Source organism: Erithacus rubecula (genome assembly GCF_903797595.1).
Source record: "Erithacus rubecula genome assembly, chromosome: 5".
Classification (NCBI taxonomy): domain Eukaryota; kingdom Metazoa; phylum Chordata; class Aves; order Passeriformes; family Muscicapidae; genus Erithacus; species Erithacus rubecula.
In genome coordinates, this window is record NC_136687.1 from 15265076 (window position 1) to 15292822 (window position 27747).

The 27747-nt window shown below is 36.0% G+C and overlaps 2 protein-coding genes across 11 annotated transcripts in view; one reads left to right on the forward strand and one right to left on the reverse strand.

Annotated features, from left to right (window-relative positions):
- The first annotated feature begins 666 nt into the window (after positions 1 to 666).
- On the forward strand, positions 667 to 11519 carry PACRGL (parkin coregulated like). Of its 3 annotated transcripts, none has more exons than XM_079307160.1 (9): positions 730 to 824; positions 968 to 1154; positions 2561 to 2691; positions 4224 to 4291; positions 5383 to 5473; positions 6708 to 6842; positions 8573 to 8680; positions 9661 to 9741; positions 11090 to 11519. In XM_079307160.1, exons 3-9 carry the CDS (start codon positions 2578 to 2580, stop codon positions 11144 to 11146), a joined length of 654 nt encoding a protein of 217 aa, XP_079163286.1. In that variant the 5' UTR covers positions 730 to 824; positions 968 to 1154; positions 2561 to 2577; the 3' UTR covers positions 11147 to 11519. The 3 variants fall into 3 exon arrangements, with proteins under 3 accessions (XP_079163285.1, XP_079163286.1, XP_079163287.1); XM_079307161.1 differs by having other exon boundaries at positions 968 to 1134; XM_079307159.1 differs by lacking the exon at positions 968 to 1154 and having other exon boundaries at positions 667 to 824.
- A 983-nt stretch (positions 11520 to 12502) lies between these two features.
- KCNIP4 (potassium voltage-gated channel interacting protein 4) overlaps positions 12503 to 27747 on the reverse strand; it is a 385554-nt gene continuing 370309 nt past the window's right edge. For all 8 annotated transcript variants that reach the window (XM_079306867.1, XM_079306873.1, XM_079306869.1 and 5 more), the window contains 4 exons: positions 20912 to 21019; positions 19691 to 19795; positions 19056 to 19118; positions 12503 to 14034 (listed from right to left, as the gene is read on the reverse strand). In XM_079306867.1, coding sequence (XP_079162993.1) covers positions 13987 to 14034; positions 19056 to 19118; positions 19691 to 19795; positions 20912 to 21019 — 324 coding nt within the window. In that variant the 3' untranslated portion in view covers positions 12503 to 13986. The remainder of the gene's footprint in view (positions 14035 to 19055; positions 19119 to 19690; positions 19796 to 20911; positions 21020 to 27747) is intronic.

A 27747-nucleotide genomic window follows, 5' to 3' on the forward strand; every position in this document is an offset into this window, starting at 1 on the left:
AAAATTCATTTTGCTTTAAGTTTTGCGTGCATGAATGAACATTCACATTTCTCGAAGAAAGCAAGAAAGCACTATCGTGGTCAAGTTAAAAAGTAGCCCTTCGCCCAAAGGCTCATTTACCACACTCAAATGTGATGCTGCATTTCCAACGGAACTTTCAGTATGGTGTGAGTGGATTGTATACCTGGGACGGTATTTAAAAAGTGGACAAAACTGAGTGGCGATGTCACCTGTAGGCTGAAAAAAAAAAAACCTAACAAAGCCTTTTAATTTATTGTCGCTCCTTCTGCAGCAAGCGCGGAGGAAGTTTGGGCTGCCGGCGGCCCGTAGTTCCCCTGGCAACCGGCAGGAAGCGTCGGAGGTGCCGAGGGGCGCAGGGGAGCGGGGACAGCGCTGGCATAGCCCGGGAGCGGGACAGGGAGCGGGGACAGCGCTGGCATAGCCCGGGAGCGGGACAGGCAGCGGGGACAGCGCTGGCATAGCCCGGGAGCGGGACAGGGAGCGGGGACAGCGCTGGCATAGCCCGGGAGCGGGACAGGCAGCGGGGACAGCGCTGGCATAGCCCGGGAGCGGGACAGGCAGCGGGGACAGCGCTGGCATAGCCCGGGAGCGGGGACAGCGCTGGCATAGCCCGGGAGCGGGACAGGGGCCCAGGGGAGCGGGGCGGGCCCCTCGTCCTCCCGCGGGTCCCTGGATGTCCCACGGGGCTCGTGGGGGCCGGGGCTCTGAGGAACTCGCCGCAGCTTCTCTGCCGGAGCCTCTCGGCGCTGACGGCGCTCGTCTGTTTGTGCCCCTGCACTCCGGGAGAGCTGGCGCTCAGCAGGGTAAGGGAGCGACCTCGCCTTTCAAATCCTACTGACTTCCATTCTGCTCGCCTTAAGTGACTTCCAGATCCCGAACTCCAGGCTGCGCTTTTCCTCCTTTGAAGGATGTCTCTTAAAAGTGCTTCTCCTGTTTCTGTTGAAAGTGTCACTCCTTTATTTGAAGTCTGTCATCTGCCAGTAGATGGGTCACTGCTGTATCAAACCTCGCTTGTTTGATTCACGGCTGTGTTTCACCCGTCTGATCTCTCTACAAAAACGTGTGACCGACCCTTCCAGCTCCTCACTGCACGAGGGTATTCATCTCTGAAGAGTGAGACCTCCTTAAGAAAAATATTTTTTCTGCTCAGTGCTATCTGATGTGCCCTAGCATGTATTTTGATTACTTGGAAACAGAAAAAAAAAAATAAATTAAATACATCTAAATTACTGCTAAATACTTTTGCTTTAAACTTTCAATTTTAGTTTTGCTTTGTATTTTAGCTAATTTGCTAATCATTATTATATGTTGTTTCACAGCATTCAGTAAAACTTAGGCCCTTCATTTAATTCTTTCCACATGTCATAAATACGTGCTGGGACCTTGTCACTTACCAGGAACAGAAGCAATCCTAAAGATTTCATACTGTAGATGATGCTGGAAATCCTCTTCAGAGGCAAGAATTAGAATAGCCAAGCTAAACATGGAGTGCACATGCAGGAGACTGGCAGAAATAAGAGCAGGTGGCTTGGCTGAGGGCAAGAGAGAAGCATGGCAAATCTGTCTCTGATTCATCCTGATCTCAGTATTTGGCATTTAATCATGTTTTTAACAAAAACAGGTGTCATCAAGGATGATGGCTGGACAGCAAGCACACTGCTCATCCCTGAGGCAATGTTTGTTTCTGTGTATGGCTTCCTGTTACTTTCATCTCTATATGGTGTAATTTCTTTTTCACTATAGGAGTCTAATGTCTTACTTAAATTGTTGTTTTTCTTTTTATGCAGAATACACCACAGCAAAAATTACTGTACATTATAATATTCAAAACTAATGTTTTCACTCTATAATTTTATTACTATCTGAAATCTTGTAATCTCCCAGGAATAATTTATGTTATTCATCATACTATCAGACTTGGTAAGTTAAATAGGTAGAGAAGTATTATTTTTGTTAGGGATACTTTAACTCAGTTACATGCATTCATAGTGACATATAGCTGATGCACTGACTTACAAAAGATAAGTGTACTTAAATCATTATTTAAGGATGTAGAAAAAGTTATTTTTGCAGTCTTTTTAAAAAAAGTACTCTAATTCTTCTTAGTGGAATTGGAATTAATTTTCTGTGTTCTTTTTTTTGCTGCCTTACCTTTCTGTTCTTATCTCTTAATGGTTGTGGTTTGGGTTTTGTGTCCTGAATGTACGTGCTTCATTTCTTCATCCTGGACCTTCCTCAAATTGATTTCTGTAGGCTACCCATATCTAATTCACTTTTGCTGCAGGTCTCAAAGAGCACAAGTAAAGAGCAACAGGTCAGGAAATGTGTGCATTTGAAATTTGGAATGACAGGACTATTACAATTGTCCCATGCACGGTGTCCAGTATAAGAATAAGCATCTGTTTCCTAGTGCACTTATTCAGATTTACTTGCTTGGTTGGTCACGTCAGCCTTTGGGCATGGGGATTCTAACCCTTGATAATCTGTCATATAGGAATGAAAATTATTTTATGTTTTAATTTTTGGGTTTTTTTTGTAGGAAGCAATGTTCTAAGCATGTCATCAGGCATCCAAATAAAAACAAAGACTGCAGCACCTAAAAGCAAGAAACGTTCTCCAGAATCACAGCCAAAGCCCAGTGACAGGCTGAATCCTAAAACTATTGATCCAGTATGTATAGGTGGTGGTGGTTTTGGTTAGTTAAAATCCATCTGTGGTTTGAAGAGTTTTCCTTGTTCTATGAAATAGCATGCAGGACATGCTTCTTATGATCCTATTTCTTAAACTGAAATTAAAATTTTGTTATTAGTCATACATACCTTCTAAGCTCAAATGCCTGGAGATAAAACATTGTTTATTACATTTTTGTAAAAATGTACTTTGGTACATTTGTGGCTTGGATGGTAACTGTTATTTTTTTATTTACTATTGCCCTAAAAAGAGATTTAGAGCTAAACATTAAAAAGGGTTGCTGTTTTTATTTTATTCTTCTAAATTTTGGCACTTGCCGCTCTAGAGAAACATTTCAGTTGTGCAACAAAACCAAGAATGAGGTGGCATATTGAAGGTATTCAAGGCTTCAGAAAATCTGGCAAATTAATTGCTGGTGAGCATTATTTGAAACTCACAGTTACTGTGATTATGTAATCCTTCAGGAAAAAATTGTGTTCATGAGAGACTAGTAATTAAAGGAGTTGTTTATTTCATGGAAGTCCAGTGCCTGAAAAACTAGCATTGAATGCATGAATAATAGTTCACCACTGGGCCATATAATTTGGCAATTAGTAGTGTCACAGGCTTTTTGGGAAGAGAATTAAATGCAGAAGTACTTTGCTGATAAACAGAGGCTGAATACTTTAGTGTGGGCATCTTTTTAAATTGAAATCTCTTTGCAAGTAGTGCAATGACCAAAATAAAGCCATGAGCACAATTCAACTAATCTTAATGTAGGTTTAAACACTCAAAAGATAAAAATTGAGATTTCATGGTATTTCATTCTGAATTTTTGTGATAAGGTGTATTATCTAGGAAGCAGCATTAAATGATCGTGTTAATAAATAATATAATAGTTCATATGTATAAGAAGCATGTATGTGATAAAAAAACCCAAATTTTTGCAGATTTTCCTTGCATGAAGGTCCCAGTTTCCTTATCCAGAGTTTCTAGATCTAGGAATTCCTAGATTCCCACACAGTATAAGCCTCCCTGCACATTTCCAGTGCCCTCCCACCATCTTGCCCAATATTTGGTGTTTCTCTCACATCTTGCCACCATATACTTTTGTCTATACTCAGATCAAGATGGAATTGCAGTAAAACTACTTTCTACATGTTACCAATATAATAACAAGAGCTTCAGGAAAGTGGGAGCTGCTTAATGTGCTTAGGAAAGAACCAGTAAGACTTTAATATTAGCATTCACAAGAAAAAGGTAGAAAAATGAAGTAATTCCATCAGGGTATCACTGATTGTACACTTTTATTCATTTTAAGAACTTCCCAGACCTATGAGTCTTAAAAGTAGTTTTTGCATAAGTGTATCACTTCTATGTTTTCTACTCTATAGCTGCAGTTCTTTTCTTAATTTGTCTTAGAATCATATGATTAAGTTCACTTTTGGTAAACTTCCATTTTAAGATATTCATAATAGCTAGAAAACATTACTGTTATGAATAAATAATGATTTTTTTTTCTGTCCTCACAGTTTCGTGCCTATTCTCGACCACAATCTGCATTTGCTGCTACATATGCTAGAGGTGGAATTCCATGCAGGTGTGTTGGGGTTTTTTCTTATTTTTACTAAATAAAATACATCTCTTCATGTTTCATCAATTAGTTAGGTTGTTTGATTCCATTCAATTCTGGAAAATTTTCTAATACTTAACTCATTTCAGAGCAGAAAAGCAAAAATGCCGTAGAAATTGTCTTCTTTTAGTCCTTTTTTAATGCTATATTAATATCACCGCCACGTTTCTAAAGAATAGTTGAAGTTCTTTGTGTTTGCACACTTGATTTTCTAAACATCTTTCACAAATTATTTTTTCAGGTAATTGTATTTACTTCTCCCTGCTAACAAAAATAATAAAATTTTTAATAAGTAGACCTTTCACAGCCTTTTTTATCAGTGCTGAGTAGTATCACAACATGTCATTGAATATTCTATTTCTGTAGTTTTCAGGCATATAGAATATTAACAAAACTACTTGCAAGCAAGTTTAGGGTATTTAAAGTTAGTTATATATTTGCCTAAACAATAAATATTCTGGTGTTTTGTCACATGGATGCAGAATTACTTTACAAAAGTATAAGCCATCATTAATAAGATGCATATGTATATAATTGTATAAAAGAATCATTAATACATAGTATTAATACATTATTTTGTATCTTAGGAGTAAATATTAAATTCCAGTATTACCTTCCTTGAGTTTCAACTGCTTTCCCTTACCCACTTCTATTTGAGGAAAATGTTTCTTGATATACTTAACAAAATAAGTAACTTTGCAAAAGGAATATCTTCTGTGTTGGCATGAGAGGCATCTATAATTTTTAGAACTTCTATTTTTTGATTTCTATGTGATTAGGAGCAGGATTTTGAAAACTGCCATATTTTGGGAATTTAGTATAATTGTGCTGTTAACCATTATACATATATACAGGTTGGACTCCATGATCCCAGAGATCTTTGCCAACTTAGTTGATTCTGTGATCCTATAATTTCATTAAATAGAACATTATGTATTGAGATTGTGTACATAATGTAGGAATACAAAAAACTAATTGGTGATACATTTAAAGCAAATAGTGTTAGCAATAAATCATGTACTATTATATGTTTTGTTAAAGCCTTATTCTTTATATAGGTTAGTGCATGGATCAGTAAACCACAAACTGCAGTGGGAACGCCCTCCTGAAACTCTTGTCTTTGATCCTCTTCTTTTAACATTGGCAGAGGTAAATTTAATTTCTTGCAACATTAAGCATACAACCATTTTTAGTTACAAATGTTAATTTTTACAATCTAACTTAACTAGGCTCAGCTACTAGAGAAATATTAAAAAAACCCACTTGTGAGAATATAATATGAATAAAAATAGTCAAGAAGATTGCTGTTTGTAGTCCTTTAGTTAGAGCTTTCTGGGAGAGCTAGGTAGAGCCATTTAATCTTCAACATACTGATCAAATGCAAGACTGCATCTCAGATGCCCAACTGTTGAATGAAATTTGTGGTTTTGCAGATTTTTTTGTAAACTAAATTGTTTTGCTTATTTTTGTATGTAAATCCTATCTTATGAAGTAAGAATGCTCTCTTCAATAGACTTAACTAATACAGTGGAAACAGAATCCTGTAAATAAGTGCAAGAGAAATACTATATACTGTGTTGAGGCTTCTGCTTTCTCAGAACCATCTGTGACATTTATCACCAAATATGTTCCAGGTGTCTAAATAAATGCTGAATCCAATGTCACAGGTAGACATTGAGGTGGCTTATATGTGTATATATATATATACTGAGGTGGCTTACTTTCTTTTCCCTTTTCCCTTTTTTCTTTTTTTCTTGTTTTTGCTTTTTATTTTTCTTTGCTTCCTTTTTCCCTTTATTTTTTTGTTTTTTCTTTTTAATATTAAGCAAACTGTCGATTCCTAAAGTAACATAAAACTTGTATTATGTTAAGAAAAAAGGCTTCAGCCACGGGGCTTTAAATCTTTGAATTTTGCTGGTTAGACCTTCACTAGATGTGCATCTTTGTACTATCTACAAGTTTTTAGTGCTGCATAGAGAGGTGTGTGGTGTGGGGTGTCTTTCCTTCCATAGTTCACCTTCTATTCTTTTTTCCCTTCAGGGTACAAAACCTCTACACAAATGCAGCCTGTTCTAGTTCATGGTCTCATTGAAAAATACCTTGGGTTGTTAGATTAAAAGTAGTGAAGCACAAATATTGATTTATTTGGCAGTATTCATAATGTGAGTTTTAATATTCAATGTTCAGAAAGAAAAATTAATTAGAATATTCTGTGAGCAGAGTTGTACCCAGTGGCTCCACATGGTGGAGATAGTGTACTTTATGTTTTTAACTGATCTGACAAAATCTAAACATGGTCTTGCTGCTGTGTGTAACTTTTAAAACGTGTTTATGTTTAAAAGAAGGCTCAGTATTAAGAAATGATGTTTTACATTTGCTACAGGGACTAAGAGAGACAAAACATCCCTATACTTTTGTTTCCAAGGAGGGTTTTAAAGAATTACTTCTGGTTGAAGGTGCTGCTGAAAAAGCTATTCCCTTGTTGCCTCGTCTAGTTCCAGTCTTAAAGGCTGCACTGGTATGTCTTGTTCTTCCTGCAGAGATTTTAATGGGTTTGATTTTTTTTTCTTCTGCTGGTGAGAACTACATGGGTAATATTAATGCAATAAATCTATTGCATGAGCTTTTGGTTTGGGGGATAGGAATGATTTCTCTTTCTGTTAACCTTGCCTTGGTATATTAGCTAAATACATCTTTAAATATAAATTAAGATGGGCAACTCCTTGTATAACTATATGACAGTATCTATGGGAAAATTTTATGAAACTTTTCTTAAAGGTTTTAATATAAGCAAAAATAAATATATATATTTGTGTTGGGCTTTTTATATGTACACACAGTAACATGCAAAAAATAAAAATGAGTTGAGGTAAATGGATATACAGGAATAAACACTCATCTATTACATGTAACAATTCAAAACATGCTACAAAGGTAAAACAGAATCACAAAATGAGGGACCCACAAGAATCATTTGGTCCAGCTCCCAGGCCTGCACAGCACCCTCTCCAGAATATGTCAATGAGGAAAAAGGAAGAATATACACTTAAAGTGTTTGAGCTCATATTCGTAATTTAAAAAAAAAAAAAAAACAACTCTTCTACACCATCAGAAAATAAATTGAGATATTGGCTTTAAAGATTGTATCTTTTGGATATTTTTCATGTTTTCGAGAGCCCTTTTCTGGTTCAATAAGTAGCTGTCCTTTAAGCTATCTGTGTTTCAGTTCTGATTTAACAGAGATGGCTTGAAGTTGAAAATTGATCTCAGATCAGATGTATCAGAAATTCAGAATTGCATGTTAACACTATCTCAGATATAGCTTAAAGGCAAAATTAGAAAAATTATTCTTGTCTTTTCTTCTAATTCATGTTACTCTTCGGCTAATTTTTATTGTTGCACTTTTTTTTGGTGTTATGTCATGTTAAATCTTCTACTACACAAGTAGTCAATGATTTCTAGTTAAAAAGAAAATGTTCAGGGCCCAGATGCTGGAGAGGAAAAATAATTGTTTAAATAAACTTATAATTTAGAATGAGACCACAATAAGTTGTTACGAGTCTATTTCTCTGCTAAAGGAAAAGCCAGATAACTAAACCATCAGGTACAGAAGAACCTTCCCATGGGAGAAATAAAGATGACAAAAGAGCTGTAGAAATAGATAAGAGTCTGATAATTGCTGGCAGGTGACAAAGGTGTAGTTGGCAGGGACTAAATTAATGGAGACAGAAAGTTGTTGGCTCCTCTGTTTCCCCAACAAAGAATGTTATTGTTATGAATTACATAGAAATTACTCAGAATTCATTACATTTGTAACTAAAATGGTGTCTTTCAATTTCAACATATGAGCATTTTAAATGGCATTTCTAATATGCTGTGAAATACTGATATCAGTGTAGCAAGCTGTTCTGCCTGCCACAGAAGTTTTTTATTTCAGCAATAGTAAATTACTAGTTTTGTTGTGTCAGAAGAAATGCAAGAGTTTTGTGGACATTTCATGGATGCTTTTGTTTTCCACCTTACAAATATGCTCTGGCTTTAAATTTGGCCTCCAGAGACTAATACTCAGTCATATTGTACTTCTATTTCTAAACTTGTATTGTTACAGCAATTAGCAACTACACAGTAGTTTTTTAATATTTAAAACTGCTCCATACAATCGTAATTCAGAGATTGCAGTTTAGAAAAACTTATGTGTTTGTCTGAATCTTACTTAAAGGATTTTCTTTCTTTCTTCCCCTTCTGAAGGCCCATGTGGATGATGAAGTTTTTGGAAGGGGATTGGATGCTTTAGTGCAATTGAGTGCTGTTGTTGGTCCATCTCTTAATGATCATCTTAAGCTTCTACTCACAAATGTAAGTTTTTAATGCTGCATTAAAAATAATTTTTGTTTTCATGGCACTCTTGTTGAGATGTTACTATAATATCTGCACAGATACAGTGCAGGACTCAGCAGTTCCATGAAAAGCATTATTTCATAAACACCCCTGTGTGATTCCTTTGTTCTTTTATAATGTGGTGACTTAAAAATTTTGAGCAAGGTCCAAAAACCAGACTCTGTATAAACTGTTAATGTAAACTGGAGAATAATGGAAGTCTTCTCTCTACTATTTATGAAAACATCCAGATGCTTTATTTTGGAGTAAAATTTATTGCAAAATGAGTTTTTAATCTTAAGTCTGAATATCTTAAAAAAAACATGAACATTTCAATACAGTAACAGAAGCAAATATTCCTACTCCTTTCAGATGTGAGTTCTGCACAAGGAAGTTTAAATAAGCTTTGAGTGGGATTATGAGAATTATTTTTATACCAAGTCATTCTGAGGACATCATTCCTCTGTCAGACAGGCTTTTCATGGGTTTTTTTTGCCTGCTTGCAAAGTGCACATTTACAGCAAAATATAAGGACCTTTTTTGACAATCAGTACAGAAGAGAGAAATTACAGCTGGTTTTTTTTTAAGTATTTCCACTATAATAAATCTCTTTCAATGCCCATGAGAAAAAAGGTAACTTTTAATGTGAACAACTCTTTAAGAATGACTTTTTTTTAAGGTGGATATTCCTTTCAAATTTGTTTGGTAAAAGAAAAAGAAATATTTTTGTGGGTTAACAGTTTTCTTTGAATTTAAGTTTCTCTTTAGTTATCTTTTTATTCCATTTGCTTTTATTGAGTTCCATACTTTGACATCAGTTACAAGTTATAAAGTAATGTTTCTTTGTGGCTTTAATAGTGCAAAGGTAAGATAGAATAAAGTAACAAAATAGGTTATTATTGCCTCTTTGCATATATTGTACTGTATTGTGCAACAAACCTTTTTACTTTTTCCTATAGCTTTTGAAGAGATTAATGGACAAGAAACATAGAGAAAAAGTTACTGTTGCTTTACAAAAGTTGGAGCACCATGGTGGAAAGGTGAGTTGATCAGATGTTTATTCAGTGATCTACACTTTTGAATACAATTTTACAGCTTCTTTTTTACAGCTTGCTTTTTTTGTTGCAGTGTTCTTGCTTCAGTATGGCTGGATACATGCTTGGTGTTCCATTTTCTGGGACTAAATATGTTTTTCAACAAGCTTTACTCTTGCAAAAAGTTACTTTTTGCTGTTATTGATGATGCTTTCCTGTTCCCACTAATAGGTTATTGTTTATGCCATTTCCTGAGGGAATCTGACACTCACATTCCAGTCCACCCTGGTTAATCCAGAGTTTGGATCTGCAATGGCTATAAATCAAAAAGATGCTTTAAGAAATAGATGGCAGTAGTTTCTTCTGTTGAACATTTTTTTGCCAAGTGTTGTGCTGGACATTGTGCACAAAGGAGAAAAGGAGAAAAAATGAGGATTACTGGCTTTGATGTTCATCTAGAAGAGAAAATATTTGCTTTCTTGACCCAGGAACAGTTGTATGTGTTACATTAAATGGTTATTCACAAAGAGTGGGAATAACCTGAGGAGGAGGGATTTAGCAGGCCTGGAAGTATTGAGCTTCTGCACCTTAGCCAGTAGATGCCCAAATTATCTTCATTTTTGTTCATTTAAGAGCAGCAGCAGTGTTTGTATTACAGACTTGAAAAACATCATGAAAAATGGAGGAGGATGAAAGTTTTTTATTTATATGAAGTGAGACAAGAAAAGGAAAATTATGTCTTGTCTTAATGTTCTGAAAATTTAGGTGTAGATAATATAATTAATCTAGTGAGTCATAAACCTCTAATTCTTCTGTCGGTCCCCTGATTTCTTGTAGTCTTACCTTTTTTGTAAGTCTTTCTGTATGTCTTTTAAAAAGACAGTAATAACATAAAGCAAAAAAAAAAAACTCTGGAAACAAACTACTAAATGGTGGTTGCAAGCAATAGTATATAATCCAACCAATTAATTAATCAAATTTATTTTCTAAATTAGTTATAAAGCATATGATTCTTACTTTTGTTGGAAATCCCTTCCAGAACATCATTCCTCTGCTTAAAAATGCTTATTATTTCATGTCTATATTTATGCTTCCTTTTAGGCATGAATGTACATGTCCCTTCTTTTGGATGTTTACTCCCCAGCATTAGTTACCTCAATGGTACATTTTCAGCCCTTTTGACAGTAAATTTCTCAGCAAATACTAACTTTTTAGTTTTCTACTGTTTGATGATAGCAAACATAACTAAGTAAAAGTTTTGAATTATGCAGTTTATAGAGACTATATGAGTATTGTCATATGTAGTGACAGTGCCCCTTATTTTGTTTTAAATTTGTTCTGTTTTCTTCAACAGGGAACTGTGGCTATCATCAAATCTAAAATTCCAACCTATTGTTCTATCTACTCTTGAACAAGGAAATTGTAGTGATTTGTACTGTAAGGTGAAGTTTGGAAACAAACTGTCTGTAAATATCACTGAACTTATTTGGGGTATGATATATTCTCTTAAAGTAATAATAATTCTTTGGTATGGTGGAGTGGAGAAGTCTTACCAGTTTGTGAATATGTAATTATGAAAGACTTTATATATTGTATATGTATTGGACTTACAATGACACTGATTAATCTGCTATTATTTCAAAAGCAGACTAAATATTAATTCTTATTTAGTTTTAAATTATAATTTATTGTATCTACAGTGCTTAATATGTTTTGTATGTTTGTGTGATGCACAATAATTTGGTTGTAATTACTTAAATAAAATCTATGTTGGTGCTAAATTGGTGCATGTGTGGCTACTTTCAAAATATATAACTTACTTTGTGGCATGGCACAGATGGACACATTTAGGTTCAGAGTCAGGTTTTAAAGGTGTGAAGCTGAACCCAGTAAACAGGCAGCATATGGTCCAAAGCTGAACTTGCTCAGTGATTGTCAGCATGTTGTTTTGAGAGGCTCTGGAGAATACAGTGTAGAGGCATCAGGTTGCTCCACAGAGCCACAGCTGAGGTTATGCTCAGCTAATTAGTTCCTGCTGACTTTGAGCCTGCTGAATGGGAGCTGGATGGAGGAGGCAGCTTTGGAGTACTTACACTGTGCTCCCTTTACGCTGAGTTCAGTAACATTACAGACACTGGGACTTGCTTGTAAATTCAGGTCCAGACAAGTTAATAAACTTCTAAACATGGGGGCTATGAAAAATAGGAGTTAAAGACAAAGATTGTGTAAGTCAGCATACATGGCTGTCAACCTTGGGAATAGTGTTTGTCCATTAATGTACTGGAATTTGATTGCAAGATAATTCCTAATTGGAATAAATACAGTTCTTGTAATAAATATAAGAATAAAGTTCTTGTAATAAATACAGTTCAGGGACGTGTTGTATTTGAGTACAATTGTGAGGGAGAGTTAACTGAAGTAAAATTTGCACAGAAAGTTTACCCCGAGGAATATTCAATTCTGTCATTTAAAGTTGTTGGAAAGGATGTTTTGTTGTCATAAGAAGATGCTGAAGCATAGAGTATTAATGAAAGTCTGTCATGTGAAAGCAATTTCAGTTTTTTTTTCTAAATTATCACAGCCTGACTAACATTCACTTCAGGACAGATCTGTGCCAAGATCAGAACTGTGCTAAGTCAAGATAAATGTATTTATGCTTAAAAAAAGAAATAAATTCTTCAATAAGCATTTTTGCCAGCAGATATTTAACAACTCAAAAAATTGATCATGGTCCTCTTTTTCTTCATGTTTATTTTATTTTTTTCTTACAAAATGTGCACATTTAGTTTACACAAACACGCTACAGCAGATTTCAGGTGTACATGTATTGTACTACTCTTATCCTACACTGGTGATAGCAGAGCAGCCTTCAACATGCCTCTAACATCCTATCTCTACACCAGAATAGATACCTGATTTATTTTTACAAAAGAATACTTGTAACCCTCTTTCTACTTCATTAATCCCCTTTCACACTTTCTGCAGCAATGTCACGATGAAGGTTGGCCTATCTCTGATAGCATTTCACCTATTTTGAAGTATTGGCATAGACTTTGTGGACAATATATCTTAAAAATGTAATGGGGCAGTTTTATATTTTATCCACACTTTCTTAGAAGAATCCTTCTAGGTTCAGAATTAAGTAGCTCCAGTCTTAATGAAGAAATGATCTTAAAAAATGTAAAGTGTTTATCACATATAGATGATATATAGCTAAAGTTTTCATTGTTTTCCTGGTTCTGTCTCAAAGGTATTACAAAAAGATTAAATGGATGTTAGCCTCTAGCATTCATTATTAGTAGATGTTACTACATAGTGATGTTCATTCTCAGCACTAAAGTGGGATGGCAGTTTCAAAAGTTCATGCCTTTTTCTTCATTGAAGGCAGAAAGACACTTACTTAGGAAAGCAGTGTTAGGATCCAGTTGAAGTTTCTCCATGAAAATTGGAAGTCAGAAAATCCTTAATTTTAAGTGAAGAATTTGCAGACACATCCAAGAAGAATTAAAAATACAGGATGTAGGACTCCTGATAATCATGTCATGATAAATTAAATGCAGATTTATTAGGTGAAATTGAGAGAAGCTTGCTCATATTTTTTAGGGAATAAGAATACCCATAAGCAATTTTTTTTGTTCTATACCAATTCTTGCTCTGAAGTAATCTGTTTAATTATGTTTGGGGTATTTTGGGTTTTTTTTCTGAAGAGAAAAGTCAAAGTTGGAAGGCAATTGCAGCAAGGTGTGCATTGCACATTGATTATAGCATTTTAACTCAAAATATTATTCAAAATTAGGACCACACCATAGAAATATGAGAAGGAAATAAATTGTACTGCCTCTGTATAAATCAGAAGCTAGTTAAAGAAATACGCTTCAACACCTGCAGCTTAGTCCAGTACAAATGAGTAGCAAAATTAAGAGTATTTATTTAATCTCCTTGTGATTGTATTTATTTTAACTAGGGATTGGAATGATAATAAATGTGCCTAATGTCAGTTCTATTTTGTTTGAGTTTGTAATAAGAACCTGATTTTTCATTAAGTAAGTAGCTACTGTGGAAGTGCTAGATTGTATAATTTAGAAAGGGCTTTCTGTTGGGAAGAGTTTACAATAAAAAATTTACTTGCATAATACATGTCTCAGTGTAAAGCTGAGTAACTTTATTTATAATAAAGTGGGAAATCCATTTTTTAGATAATGTTGCAGAATAGCTCATATTTGTCCATTACTTGTAGACCTAATGTCTTCATTAAATCACATTTTCAAAGAGCTGCATGGATCGCATTATATTCTCATCCTGTAAAAAAAACCACAAAACAAAAAGTCACACACCATTACAAATGTAGTTGGTGGATATCTATACTGAAATGTGGTAGAATATTTTAGTTAATTGCAACATTTTTTTAGCTTATTTGGAGAAATGGTTAGCAGAAAAAGGTTGTTAATGGATCCATGCTTAAATAAGTTTTTTCTGTATATTAATGAAACCAAAACTACTCTGTCAAGAATACAATAGCATATTAAGAAAATTAGATGTGTAGCATTTCTGGGCTCATCAGTTTAAATTCCAGATAACAGAATACACCTAGACAATAAATACTTGTGGAATAGTTGTATCAAATGTGAATCTCTACCTGTAATTCCTAATCCTGTGCACAGTACACAGGATCCTTTTTGCAGTCCTAGGGCTTCTGCTGCATAGTTAGGGATGACTAAGAAAAGTAGACTGAAGTGTGCACCACTGCACAAGCCAAAATCAGTCATTTTGACAAGCATCACCACAACACTCTTCAGCTCAATTCAGATTTTCTCTGTTCACACTGAAAGATGGTGACTACTTCTGAATGCTACTTCTGCTTTCTGATTGCTTTGCCTTAGGTAATTTTTAAACAAAATATTCATCTTTTGAGATCTGTATTATACTGATTCATCACTCTGTGCTCCAGATTTTATCAGCAGGTAATTCTCAGCACAGCAATAATACTTTTCTTTGTAAAATTTACCTTTCACTTGATAGAAGAAACAGTTACATGCAGTAGCCTATATTTGTTGGTGTTTCTGGATCAACAGTCGTTAGCACAAATCAATACATATATACACAACACAAAAATTTATTAGGTGCTCATTTAACATTTGCTGGTCTCCATTGTAATGATCCCTCCCTTTAATACTTTCTTCAGAGATCATACAGCCATCTTTAATTCTAATGAATGAAAAGACTGAATTATAGATTATTTTTGGATGTTTCATGAAAGATGTGCATCAAAATCCCACTTTTTAGAAACATTATCTCAATAGTATTCTCCACTACTGATAAGTGAGATTTCTGTACATTGATCTTCCAGTGACACGTGTTCAGTCTCAATTTCCAGTTAAATTAGTCACTGTTCAGTCTAGTGGGTGATTTGCTTTGTAGAAAATTACAAGTCTGAGTAATTAACCTAATTTATGTTATGAAACATGCACAGTGGGGTTTTATATCTTTGATTCTTTATATCATCTGAAGTGATACTGCTGTAAGGAATGATCTGCATACTATTTTATACAATAAAATAACTTATGGAAGCAATGATATGTGATTTCAAAAATATACTATATAGGTTAATCCTTAAAAATTCAGTATAGTAAATCTACTATATTAAATTACTGAAAGTTAAAAAAATATCTTTTTCATCACTGCATTGCTTTGAAACATCAATAAACTAGTGAATATCACTGATGTAATGTTAACAGTTTGGTTTAATTTAAGTCACTTATCACATTAATAGTACAAATGTTTTTGCATAAACATTAGCAACTAAGCTCAGTACATGTGCAAGCAAATAACATGTTCTGAATCTGCAAATTGTTTTGACACTTCCTACCAATTTTATTACATATGTATTATCATGAATGAAACTGGCAGTTTTCTAAAATCAGCTCCATATTTCTGAGGCTGGCTGTTTCTTTACAGAAGACTTCCAATGCCACTCCCTTAGTCAGTCAAATGAGAAGAGTCTTCAGAAGGAAATACAGACTTGTCATAATATTTATAACATGATGAGTTTTAGTAGCTGTTTTTTCACCATCTTTAAAAAAACAAAACAAAACAAAACAGAAAAATCCCAGATGCTTGCATTGGAATTCTTTGGCAAGTATATATTTTTCATTTGCCTCTTTTTTCAGTACATTTTTCTACACAAATTTTTATATTGGACTTGCTAAATGGTTCCTAACTCAAAACAAAGGGAGGTGTTATGCATATGAAGCATGGTCCATATGAGGCACAAACCTGGATGAAAGCACTTTGGCAGATCTGACCTGCCTTTGAGCCAGTTTTTCGTAGGTTTTGAAATGGTTTCTTTGCTGTTTTCAGGATAGCCCAAACCATCAGCATTGTGTATGGAAAGGGTTACTCCTGCAGAAAACAGCTGTGCCAGAAGCCTTTTTCTCATTATCAGAAGGCCCTGTGTCACTGCCCCTGAGAGCCACTGTGCATGCCTTGGTCCTCTGGCTCTGCTCTTCATGGTGCTGCTGTAGATATGAAGCAATGCCCAAGTCAGACCATTTTCCACTGGCATCAGTCAGTGGAAGGAGGCAGGTGAGAAACTTAGCTCTTGAGGTAGCCCTACTCCTGTTCCTCGACCTAGATCTGCTCTTTGGTAATTTATATGAAGCCAGACAAACAGCCACCACTTTCTGGGACTCAGTCTGGTGTATCTGGGGCAGCATAGTCCATTTCTCCTGTGGGATCAGGAGGCTGATGGAGTCTGGATGGCAGACTAGCATTCAAATGCATGGAGGTAGAGAGGGAAGGGGATGAGGTCATACACATTCCCTGTCTAAGATAGAGAGAGGATGAAGGGAAGAACCATCCTACTCAGATCCTTCTTCCCAGTGTCCAGAGAAGGCTGCACTCAAAGCCTGAATCCTTTGTAATTTCCTACATAACTGTTTCAATACTATTTGAATGGACAGGCCATTCTTTGCAGTGTGACTCTGAATTAAGAGCCTTGAACCACCTGTATACCTCAAGCTGTACAGTGCTACTGCACTGATAGTTGTACCAAACAAGTGCTCAGCACAACACCACAATTTTTAAAAAAGGCACACACATGCAAAATGAGTGTTTAAGAACACACCAGAGTCTCTTGATGCTACAAAAAATATCTCAGGAACATACCCCAGAAACCTGAAGTAGTACCTCTATTCCAAGATGTCTTGCTATGTTCTCTCTTACTTGTAATGTAAGCATGCAACATTTCCTTTAGTTATTGCAAAACAGGAGAAAAATGGATATACTTCTGCAACTCATTAGCAGCTCAAAGTAAAGGAATGCCAGCTCTTGGAGACTGGCAAGCCTTGCCTGGGATAAGCTTCAAAGAAAAGGCTACTGCAGCCTTTCCCTGGCAGAACATGCCCCAGGTCTATTTAAAGATTCAGACCCTACCTTTTTAGATCTCATACCTATCAGGATGTTAAGAAAAGGCTTTCCTGCAGCTGTGTTTTAAAAGCAGCAGCCATGTTCCTTTGTAAAATATGTAATCCTGAGAAGAGCAAAGCCACATTAACTCCTGAACTGAATTTCTTGAAGGACTCTGATTGAAACCCAGGCACTAGTGGGGTTTTGCAAGGCTCATCCTCAACCAATTCTCTTCATTAATGACCTGGATGTAGGACTCAAAGGAATACTAAATAAATTTGTGGTCAGCACTAAACTGGGAGGGACTGTCAATTCACTCAAGGTCAGGGAGGCCCTGCAGAGAGACTTGGACAAAATAGAGAGATGTGTGAATTATGCCATTCAGGTTTTGCCTTTTTTTCTTTTAGATGTTCTCTGTATTCTTCACAAATATACTTGTAACTGTCACCTATTGTATTAGTGGCTAGTTTTCCCAGTAGTTTTCCATGGCCTTTCCCTAAGCAAAAAGACAGAACGAATTTCCACAGTTCCAAGCCCTGAGGGATACAAGGCCCCAGTGCTATCTTTGTTCTCCTGGAAGTACCCCATACTAGGTAGCTGCACTCGTAAGAGCAATTCCCATGAATAGCTACAGATGCATACAAAAATAGACTGCTTCTAGAGCATCTTTGAACATCCATCTGATTTCCCTATTCCAAACAATTAAAAAACTATCACTCAATAAATTCAGTTATTTTGACAGTCTTGTTATCTTCTGTCTCTTTATGACTCTGTTCTTGATATAAAAAATAAGAATCAATAAGTATGGGTTATATTTCTGGTCTCTATCAGGTTTGTATTAATCAGTCTGGGCTAGGTATCAGGAGACCATTACTATGACTTCTTAAATTTGTCACTGTAACAAAGAGCATCAGGCTTGTTTGCCAGATCAATTTACATAATGTAATCAAGCCTATTATATTCACTATGTCTAATGTGATGCTTTACTATACACAACAATCTTGATCTTGGGGTGTCCTGCATAAAGCCAGGAACTCAATGATCCTGGTGGGTGCTTTCCAAATGAGCATATTCTATGATTCTGTGAACCCCTCTTATCATGCCAAAGGCTAGTCATTTATATTTATACTCTATCATGTTTCTTTTCCTTGCAGTTTTTAACTGCAAAATTAACAGAATTTCCTTAAATTTACAAAAATGCAATTTACCTTTCCTCATATTTACTGGTCTGAGAACAAGCTGTTTTCTGAAGAGCAGACTGCTATCACTCTGTAACTCCTGATTCAGAAGTTCTCCATCCTGGCTCTAGAGGCCAGGAGCTGCTGCAAGCTTTTGAAAGAAGTTGACAGCCACTTGGGTAGCATAGAGGCTTGTGGCTGACAATCACAATCAGTTCACACTCTTGCCTTGAGAAAACTTCTCTGGTGTTACTCTTGCCATCCAATACTTTGCAAACCCCTTGCACTCCTTTTTTATAAAGCTTCACTGCTTATAAGCACATCACAACTCACTGAGAAACTCACCCATGGATGATAACTTTTCAGGCAATATTTTTATTGCCATGATTATATGCCAGTTGTGACAGAACTGTGTGCCCCAGCATGGGCAGAAGATAGAAATAAATATTTAGCTGATGTGAACAAACTTTTTTCTACCAAGTGCAAACAATACACTATTAAAGAGAGAAAGGATATTGGCACAGTTGTCTAATAAGCAACAACTCTTCTGCAGATTCAGGCCACAAATTTATTTATACTGTTTAGTGTTTCTGTGTAATGGTGCACATAGATACTCTACCTTGGGAAAATGTTGTCTCTGGTATTAAGATCACCCTCACTGACACTCCAGAAAACTGTAAAGAGCTATGATAGAAATACCAACAGATACACATTCAGTACTTAACACTGAATACTTACTTTCTGGCAGCTCTCAATGAATTCGTCTATGGTAACTACTCCATCTTTGTTCTTGTCCATTTTCTGTATTAAAAAAAAAAAAAAAGAAAGTATGTGAATTGGGTTTGTGTGGCCAAGCATTGCTAGCAGGAGGGCTACAGGGCTGGCTTCTGTCAGAAGCTACCAGAAGCTTCAGCAGAGCCAGTGCCAGCCAGCTCCAGGACCTGCTGCTGGCCAAGGCTGAGCCCATCAGGAATGACACCCTCTTGAACCCTTTGTTGGACTTTCTCTCCCTTGTTCAGTTGAGGGGGGGAGTGAGAGAGAGGCTTTGGTGGTTGCCTGGCATCCAGATAGGGCCAACTCACTACAGCATGTTTGTCCTCCCAAATTCCTGTGTGAAACAAGTCCTTTTCATTGTTCATTTCAGTTTTATGTCAGCCTAGGAACAGCCAGTCCAGAATTCATAGTGAGTGGACTATGCTTAAAGAGCTTGTTGTTGAAAACACAGAGTGTAATGAGTAGATCTGGGAAACTTGGGATGGAACCACAGAGAATAGAAAGGATTACACAATTAGAAGGATATATTATAACAAAGAAAATCTTTCTCTACCTGCTCACAGAACCATCTTTTTTGGCTTCTATGTTACCTGACCCACCTGGAAAAATGTTTCCACGTGTTGTCTAGGTGCATCTTCTTTGAGAACAGGATAGGTGCATTTGCCCATCATATCATATATTGCTTTCATGATATCAAGCATTTCCTGAAGAGGAAAAAAAAAAATTGTTTCTGCAGTGTAATTGTAGACACTGCTTTAATTCTGAACATAAATATTTTTTAGGATTTGCATTTTAGAATAAAATTTTGCAATTCACCTTTTTTTTTGACTGAACAGTTTCAAGAAAGAACTACTTGATTCTTAGAAATTCTAGCATTAGATTTCAGCTTTCATAGAGGTATGATTTAAATTTTAAATTATTTATAATATGTGCAAATTCATGGATTGTGGGAAGAATCTCCCACTGTCTTATGAATAAAAATAAAAAAGAAAATAAGTTCTGTAACAGTAAGTAAATGGCCCAAGCACATCAGCTTCTTATGACTTATTTTCCCTAAAGAAAATAAAAATGCCAATGCACACACCTGCACTTATGCAGATAAGACAGAGTCCTCTTTTTATAACAAAATCTTTGAATTTTATTGAGTGGCTTGTGAAAATTTTAATAACTATGAAACCAAGTAACCCGTAGTATACTAAAAAATTATTCTATAGATTACTCTTTTATAATGGTCCTGAAGAGTTTTCTAAAAGTGTAAAATTAGAAGTGTAACATATATTTCCATAAACCCCACTTTAAAAAAACCCTCCATATATTTTGATGAAAGTGCTCATTTAATCCCACTTAATATGTGTTTGAATCCTTGCAGAATGAAATATGTGGGAATCTTTCTTTATAAATTCTGTTTCAAGCAAAAATTATTAAAACTAGATTCATAAAATAAGTAACAATTATTGCCCACATACTTAATTAATTTTTGTCCAAATATCCTACCAATGTATTCTAGGGACTAGAATGGTGGCATAATGTGGGCAAATGCATAGGCATAAGTTGAAGCCAACTATTTCTGTACTTATTGTGTTCAGAAACATAATTTCTGAAGAAATCCAAACTCTTACAATTTCTGTAAAGATTTTCCCTTTTCAATGATCATCTATGCCTTTAAAATGAGACCAATTACTTTAATTTTTAGCATGTCCAACTTCATAAAATCTGCTAACTTGTTAACACATTCCATTTGACAATAAAACCATTCTCTGAATGTAGAACTTAGCTAATGACCTTTACTTTCAGTGACTGCAGTAAGAAGAAGGCCTTACCTCTTTAGTTATATATCCATCCTTATTTATGTCATACAAATTGAAAGCCCAGTTCAGTTTCTCCTGTACTGTCCCTCGGAGTAAAATTGAGAGACCCATAACAAAATCCTAAATAGACAAAAGGTATTGGTCAGTTTGGAAATGAGCAGTTTTTCTCACTCAGAAATCCTGAATAATGCATTTGCCAGAAGTATGAAAATAATGCATTTGCCAGAAGTATGAAAAGATGTGTTGTTTCTTTTTTTTTTTTTTTTTTTTTTTTTTTTTCTTCACTATGAGTGCTAATGATTGCTGGATTAACAATCTAGGCACTATTTGCTACAATTAATAAGTAAATTGAGTAATTTTCTATAAAGTAAACCATAATTTTTGGTTAGTGGTTGTATCCTCTAAAAATCCTAATGTCTCACATAAGCAATTCCCATTGAAGTGAATACCAGGAAAAAGCCATCTCCATGGTTTAATGGTCCAAGAAAAGCTTAAGTGGAAGGCAGATTAATCTAAGCATAGGAGACAAATTTGGGGAGAACCATGTACTAAGGAACATTAAATTCTTGTTAAATCTGTACCTTGTTAAAGTGGAGTATGTGATTCCCAGATCTCTTAGATCAATCTGCTGCAGTCAATATGTCAAACTTCATGTATGATACTGCACACCTCTCTTCTTATTACTTTTATTGGAAGTATGATAGGGAATAATAAATATATTACATGTCTGTGTACCATCTTAATGTTTTTTGTGACCCACCAATGCTCTGTTGCTACAGAGCTATTCCACAGAAATTAATCAGAAGGCTATTGAGATTATTTATATATTGTATTTGGTTATAAATTTTTGTTTCATAATAAATACTCTTTTGACAGCACAAACCTTATTTACATTTAGTGAGCATCTTCCAAATTGGAGAAAATATCAGTTCCCATCACCTCTTTTCTGTATTTCCTAGCATGTTAATATTTTGTAAATAATAGCCTTTCTTTTTCCCTAACTATCTCCTCCACCACTTTTTATTTAATAAGCATATGAACCCATAAATATGTGAAATTGCCTCCATAATAGGTTGAGAAGAATATGGCAAATGTGTATATTTAAATGTCCCTTTCTACATTGCTGACAATGACATAGAGGAAGTCTTAGAGTAACATTAAAGTAGAGAAAACAACAGCTGAAATATTTCTTATTTGCACCAGGGAGATTCTGCATTTTATCTAATGCAGGAACAATGGAAAAAGACTAAACTGAGGTTAGACATAAATTTAAAAGACAGCTCTTCTGACAGCTTCAGTCTTTTCAACAATTCAATTGGCATGCTCTGGGTTTTCTTTGTCACAAATTTCTGTCTTACTGGTATATGTGGCCTTTGGGGTAAATGGATACATGAATCTTGAAAGAATTTTGCTCATCTTGTCTTACATCTCAATGACTAATTGAGGGTCACAGGGTTAAATCTCCAAACACTTCTTTAACAATGTACTATTAAACATTAAAATGTTCAAGAAATTCAGAACAGATTTGATCACATTACAGCATTAGCAATTAACATTTGTAATTTAGTACTATGTCTTCAAAACTTTTTTACACGGTTTTATATTCTTGATGTAGCTTCTCCTTAAGTCCTTTGTGAAGGCCCCCAGTTGAATTATTTTCTTGGATTATATGAAAGAATTGTGAATTTATTTTTTATTTTGGCACAGCAATAGTTTTTGAATTTATTTTATCTAAAATACATCTATTTTTCTTTTCTGGTTCAGTTCTCTTTGTTCCTTTGTGTGATGCACTACCTGTGTTAGCTGCCTTCCTGCAATCACTTCTACCCCCATTTCCAAGGCTACCCTTCTATCCTAGGTTTTAAAAATAAAACCCTTGCCTTTATGTTGTTTTTCATGGGATTGGGTGTTCTTAAAAAGCAGAGACAACTCAAAAACCTTCTGGGTATGTGCTCTAAACGTTGCAGCAGTGAGTAATCTCCTTCCATATTGAACCAATTGTTTTGGGATCACACACAGCTCAGGTGCATTGCCTTTGTCTGAGTGTTGTGCAGGAGCCATCTCAGGACAATAGAAAGGATTTATTGTAATAAGAAGTTGTGATGAGCTGGATTAGGACCAGCTAGGATGGGATGTCTTTTCTACATACTTACTTTCAAGGAACTGAAGAATGCAGTAATAGAATCATACAGAAATAGAATATCTGATTCAGTGGATATGGGCCAAATCCACAAGGTATTTTGGGCTGGAGCCCTGAAGAGGAAGATGCTCTGCAGGGTGGAAGGCAATGTGTGTGTCAGGAGCAGTGTAGCCATTCCAGCTGTTGAGCCAATCATCCAGTGCAGAAAGCCACAGCCAAACAGCAGTGCAGAGGGAAGCAGCTAAACTCAGGGAGCAGCTGCCCATCTTTATGCATGTAACCAACAACTCAGTGATGCACAGATCAGGCACTCCACTTAGCAAAGAGCATTAATACCTATTAAGGTATTAGAGCACCCAGATGTTGTTTTCTGTCCTGGTTTAGATAATTTCTAGGGAGAGAGGAATTCTACTTTTAGAGCCTGTTTTTGTTTAAGAAAATGTCACCATACTCAGATCAAGCATCCCCTGAGGATGCTGTCACTGCCCACTGAGAGGGATGGTCCTGCTAATGAGGAGAGGTCCATCTGATCTAGGGTAACAAAGGAGCCTAAAACAGGGATCTGGGCTGAGACACAACTCTAGGTTGGGTCTTTCTTCAGTCTGTGACAGAGAAGTTAGAAACACAAGTGTCTCTGCCTTGGTGCTTGTCTTTACTCCTTTCCACAGCTTCCTGTTTGCAACTTGCCAGTTTCCTGCAGAGTATGCTAATACCTGTTAAGACCTCCTTCTGTGCCTAATTTTGATTCTTCAGGAAAGGGGGATGTGTCACTGAAGGGTTGCAAAATGCAGAGTCGTTGCACCTGTACTGGAGCCTCTATGTACTCAGAGCCTGCTGACATTTCTGTTCTGCACTACAGCTGTAGAAAATGTCTGCTTGTGATCTAGGATGAACTTGTATTTGTAGGGGTTTTTTTCAGCAGTGATTAATTATCTCCTAGCAAGGTTGTTGATGACTTTCTGATTGCTTTATCTCTCAGTAAATCCTTGGGGATAATTAGTTCAAAAATAAATTAATTAACAAGCTTATTAGTGTGCTGTCTCAAATCCATAGGAAAGTTTAAAATTATTCCACCTGGTCATGTGTTCCTTTATGTCTTTATCAAGGCCAGAAGAAGGTAGGCAGGAACCTTAATCCATTTTTAAATTTAGATTTTAGGATTTTGAAAAGGAATCAAGTGATGTAACAGAAGTGGTGGAGCCCCAGTGTGTGTAAAACAAAGGTCACAGAGGAGGAACTGCTCCCCAAAGGAAATGCATTTCATTGTAGCTACCTTAAATCAGATGGTGTTAAAATGCTTGAGATCACCATTGTACTGAGAAAAATGAGCTCATTTCCTACATGATATGGACAAATCTTTTTGTGTTGAACCCACAGACTCAAGCTTGTGAACCTCATGAAACTCAGTGAGGCCAAGTTCAAAGTCCTGCACCTGGATCAGGGCAGTCCCAAGCTGAAATACAGGCTGGGCAGAGAATGGATTTAGAGCAGCCCTGAGGAAAAGGCTTGGGATATTGGTTGATGACAAACTCAACATGAACAAGCAATGTGTGCTTGCAGCCCAGAAATCCAGCCATGACCTGAGCTTCATCAAAAGCAACGTGACCAGCAGGTCAGGGAAGGGGATTCTGTCTCTCTTCTCTGCTCTCATGAGACCCCAGCTGGAATACTGCATCCAGCTCAGGGACCAAAGGACATGGACCTGCTGGAACGGTCCAGAGGACTGGATCAGCTCTCTATGAAGGTAGGCTGAGAGAGTTGGGCTTGTTCAGCCTGCAGAAGACTCCAGGGACACCTTAGGGCACCTCCCATTACCTAAAGAGGGCCTACAAGAGAGCTGGGGAGGGACTCTGCACAAGGACATGTAGGGACAAGAGGGAATGGCTTTAAACTGACAGAGAGTGGGTTTAAATTGGCTATTAGGAAGAAATTCTTCACTGTGAAGATGGTGAGGCACTGGAACAGGTTGCTCAGAGAAGCTGTGAATGCCCTGTTCCTGGAAGTGTTTAAGGTGGGGGCACTGAGCAACCTGGTCTAGTGGGAGGTGTCCCTGTCCACAGCAGGGAGGTAGGAATGAGATGAGCTTCAAGGTCCCTTCCATTCCAAGGCATTCTATGATTTTATGATTCATTTAACTGCTGCCTTCATAATACTGCCTTGGACACTACTTTTATTAGTAGGGAAATATGAAGTAGTGTTTGATCTTAAGAACTGTACTCCTCTACAGAAGTGAGTCAGCACGCTTGCTAATTTATTAACCAATCTAAATTTGGTTTTGATTAAAGATGACAGAAAACTTTAAACATCTCCGTTGTGTGTGTGGGCACAATTGTGCTTTAAGGCACTGAGAATGTGGGATTATTGAATGACTTTCAGCAAGGTCACATTTAGAATAACCTTAATCTGTATCTGCAACAAATTAAGGATATTGATTTGGATATTTGCATGTGTGTGCAATGAGGTTTACCTTTGACAATATATCTAAAGTTAATTAGCCTCCATTTTTCTGACTGTGTAAATAGCTTTGAGGCCAGATCTTCATTTCAGTGACAATATACATGGAGCAAATGGAAACCTTGCTTTTATATCTGTCTCTGTCTAGTGGAAAAAAGAACATCACAAACACGCCCAAAGAACCATACAATAGCTGGGTCACTGGGTCTTCAGAACCTGTCATATTAAAGCAAAACTAGTTCACAAAACTAATGAAATAAACTAGTCTCAAAATATTAAAATCATGGGATAAGGAGAGATAAGTTCAAGCACCTAATTTTATAAGTTTGGTTTTTATGCTACATAAATTCTTCACTTAGAGAACCTGGCTCTTACCAAACAACATACAGATTTAGGGATGACAAAACTCTAAGGACACGGTAATCTCACCAAGCAATCTCACCAAGAAATGTCAATTGAAGTGAGCATTTAAGTTGTCCTCAGATCTAACATTTCATTGTTGATGGTTGAAATTTTGAGGAAAAAAGCTAAAGCAAATTCTCTCTTTTTAAATGTAACTCCAGCTACCACTCCTTCATTGGAAATTGAGAGTGCAACACACACACACACACACACACACACACATTCTTATCAACAAAAGAATTTTGCTACCATTTCAGATTTTGATAGTGTTTTTTTACAGAAGATAGCCAGAGTGCTTTCATCATAGGGAATTATATTAAATTGTATTTACTCCTACACTTTGATATAGAAAGTACTTTAGAAAGAACGATTTTTTTTTCTCCAAACTTTTAAATTACTCCCTCTCTACCTTTTGAGCTGTTTACTTTTGTTATTTTCTAATGGAAATTAGAAAACTGGAATAAAGATTGGAATAGAAAGAAAATGGCACAGCTGCACCTAGGATTAGAAGGAGCAGGACAAAAATGAGATCATTGTATTTTGCACATTTTACAATATCTTCTTTCACATTTTGCAGCTATTTTGATGTGATTAGAAAAAAAAACCTCATACATTTTTAACTTCAGGTGGATACTTTTAGAATGGCTATCATACAGTTTGTAAGTATAATGTTGCTACAAGGATATAGAAGCAAGAGTCTTTTGACAGCAGTAGAATTATGCTGGGTTCAAAATTAGTACAAATTTGAGTCTGAATCTCTCATGTCTGCTTTGATATTGAACAAAAGTTCAGCACCTCTGCTTTTATTTTCCTCATTTATTTTATTCCAAAGCCCTTTCTTTGTGCACAAACCTGCACTCTGAGATAATCAAAGTGCTCCAAATCTAGTGTATTTCTTAAGACTTTCTGTCTGAAATACAAATGTCAACATATTGACCAGAAAAGGTGCAGAAGCTTTTTTTGTTCCCACTCTTTAATAAAAACTGCAGAAATACTTTTCAACTACTCATCCTAAAAAGAACTTTTCTCAATGCACCTGCTGTTGCTGTAAATGAAAGAGATGACGTTTAGGTTAGATTTACAAAAAATTCTTTACTGGGAGGGTGGTGAGGCACTGGCACAGGCTGTGCTCAAGCAAGGCTGGATGAAGCAACTTGGTCAGCTGGGAGGTGTTCCTGTCCATGGCAAGGGGTTTGGAACTGGGTGATCTGTAAGATCCTTTCCAACCCAAACCATTCTATGATTCTGTGATTCGACAAGAAGAATCCTGGTATATTTAGCCTATGCACAGAAGACATAAATTAATCCTCCATTGCTGCTCTTAGTTTCACATAAATTCCACTGACTTCATCTGCTTGGAAAAAGGAAGGTAGGACTCTTGGGGTTTTTAAAATAAATGCAAATAATGAAAAAAAAAATCTAATTATAGTCTTATTTTAGGGTATAGATTTCTGATCACAGTGCACCTGATTAGCAAATTTTCTTCCTAATCCATCAGTTAATTATCTTTATGAAAAAAGTCAGTATTACCTCAAAACATCATTTACTAAAATTAATCATAAAAACAGGTACAGAACATTTCAATAAATTTAAAGTGAGTGTATTTATCACAATCCAATCAAAAATTTTAAGGAAATAGTTCATTATAATCAAAAGCAAAGAAAAAATGAAAAAACAAATATATCCTTTCGCAAATGAACTGACTTAAAAAAAAATCTCTAACTTAAAATATGATCTCCTTTGCAATATTTTGTACATCCTGTTCTCATCTACAGTACTACAGTAAGGCCCCTTTTTTCCATATTATATTGTGTGGATGACACCAGCCTTACCAAGGAAAGGCAGAACTGGG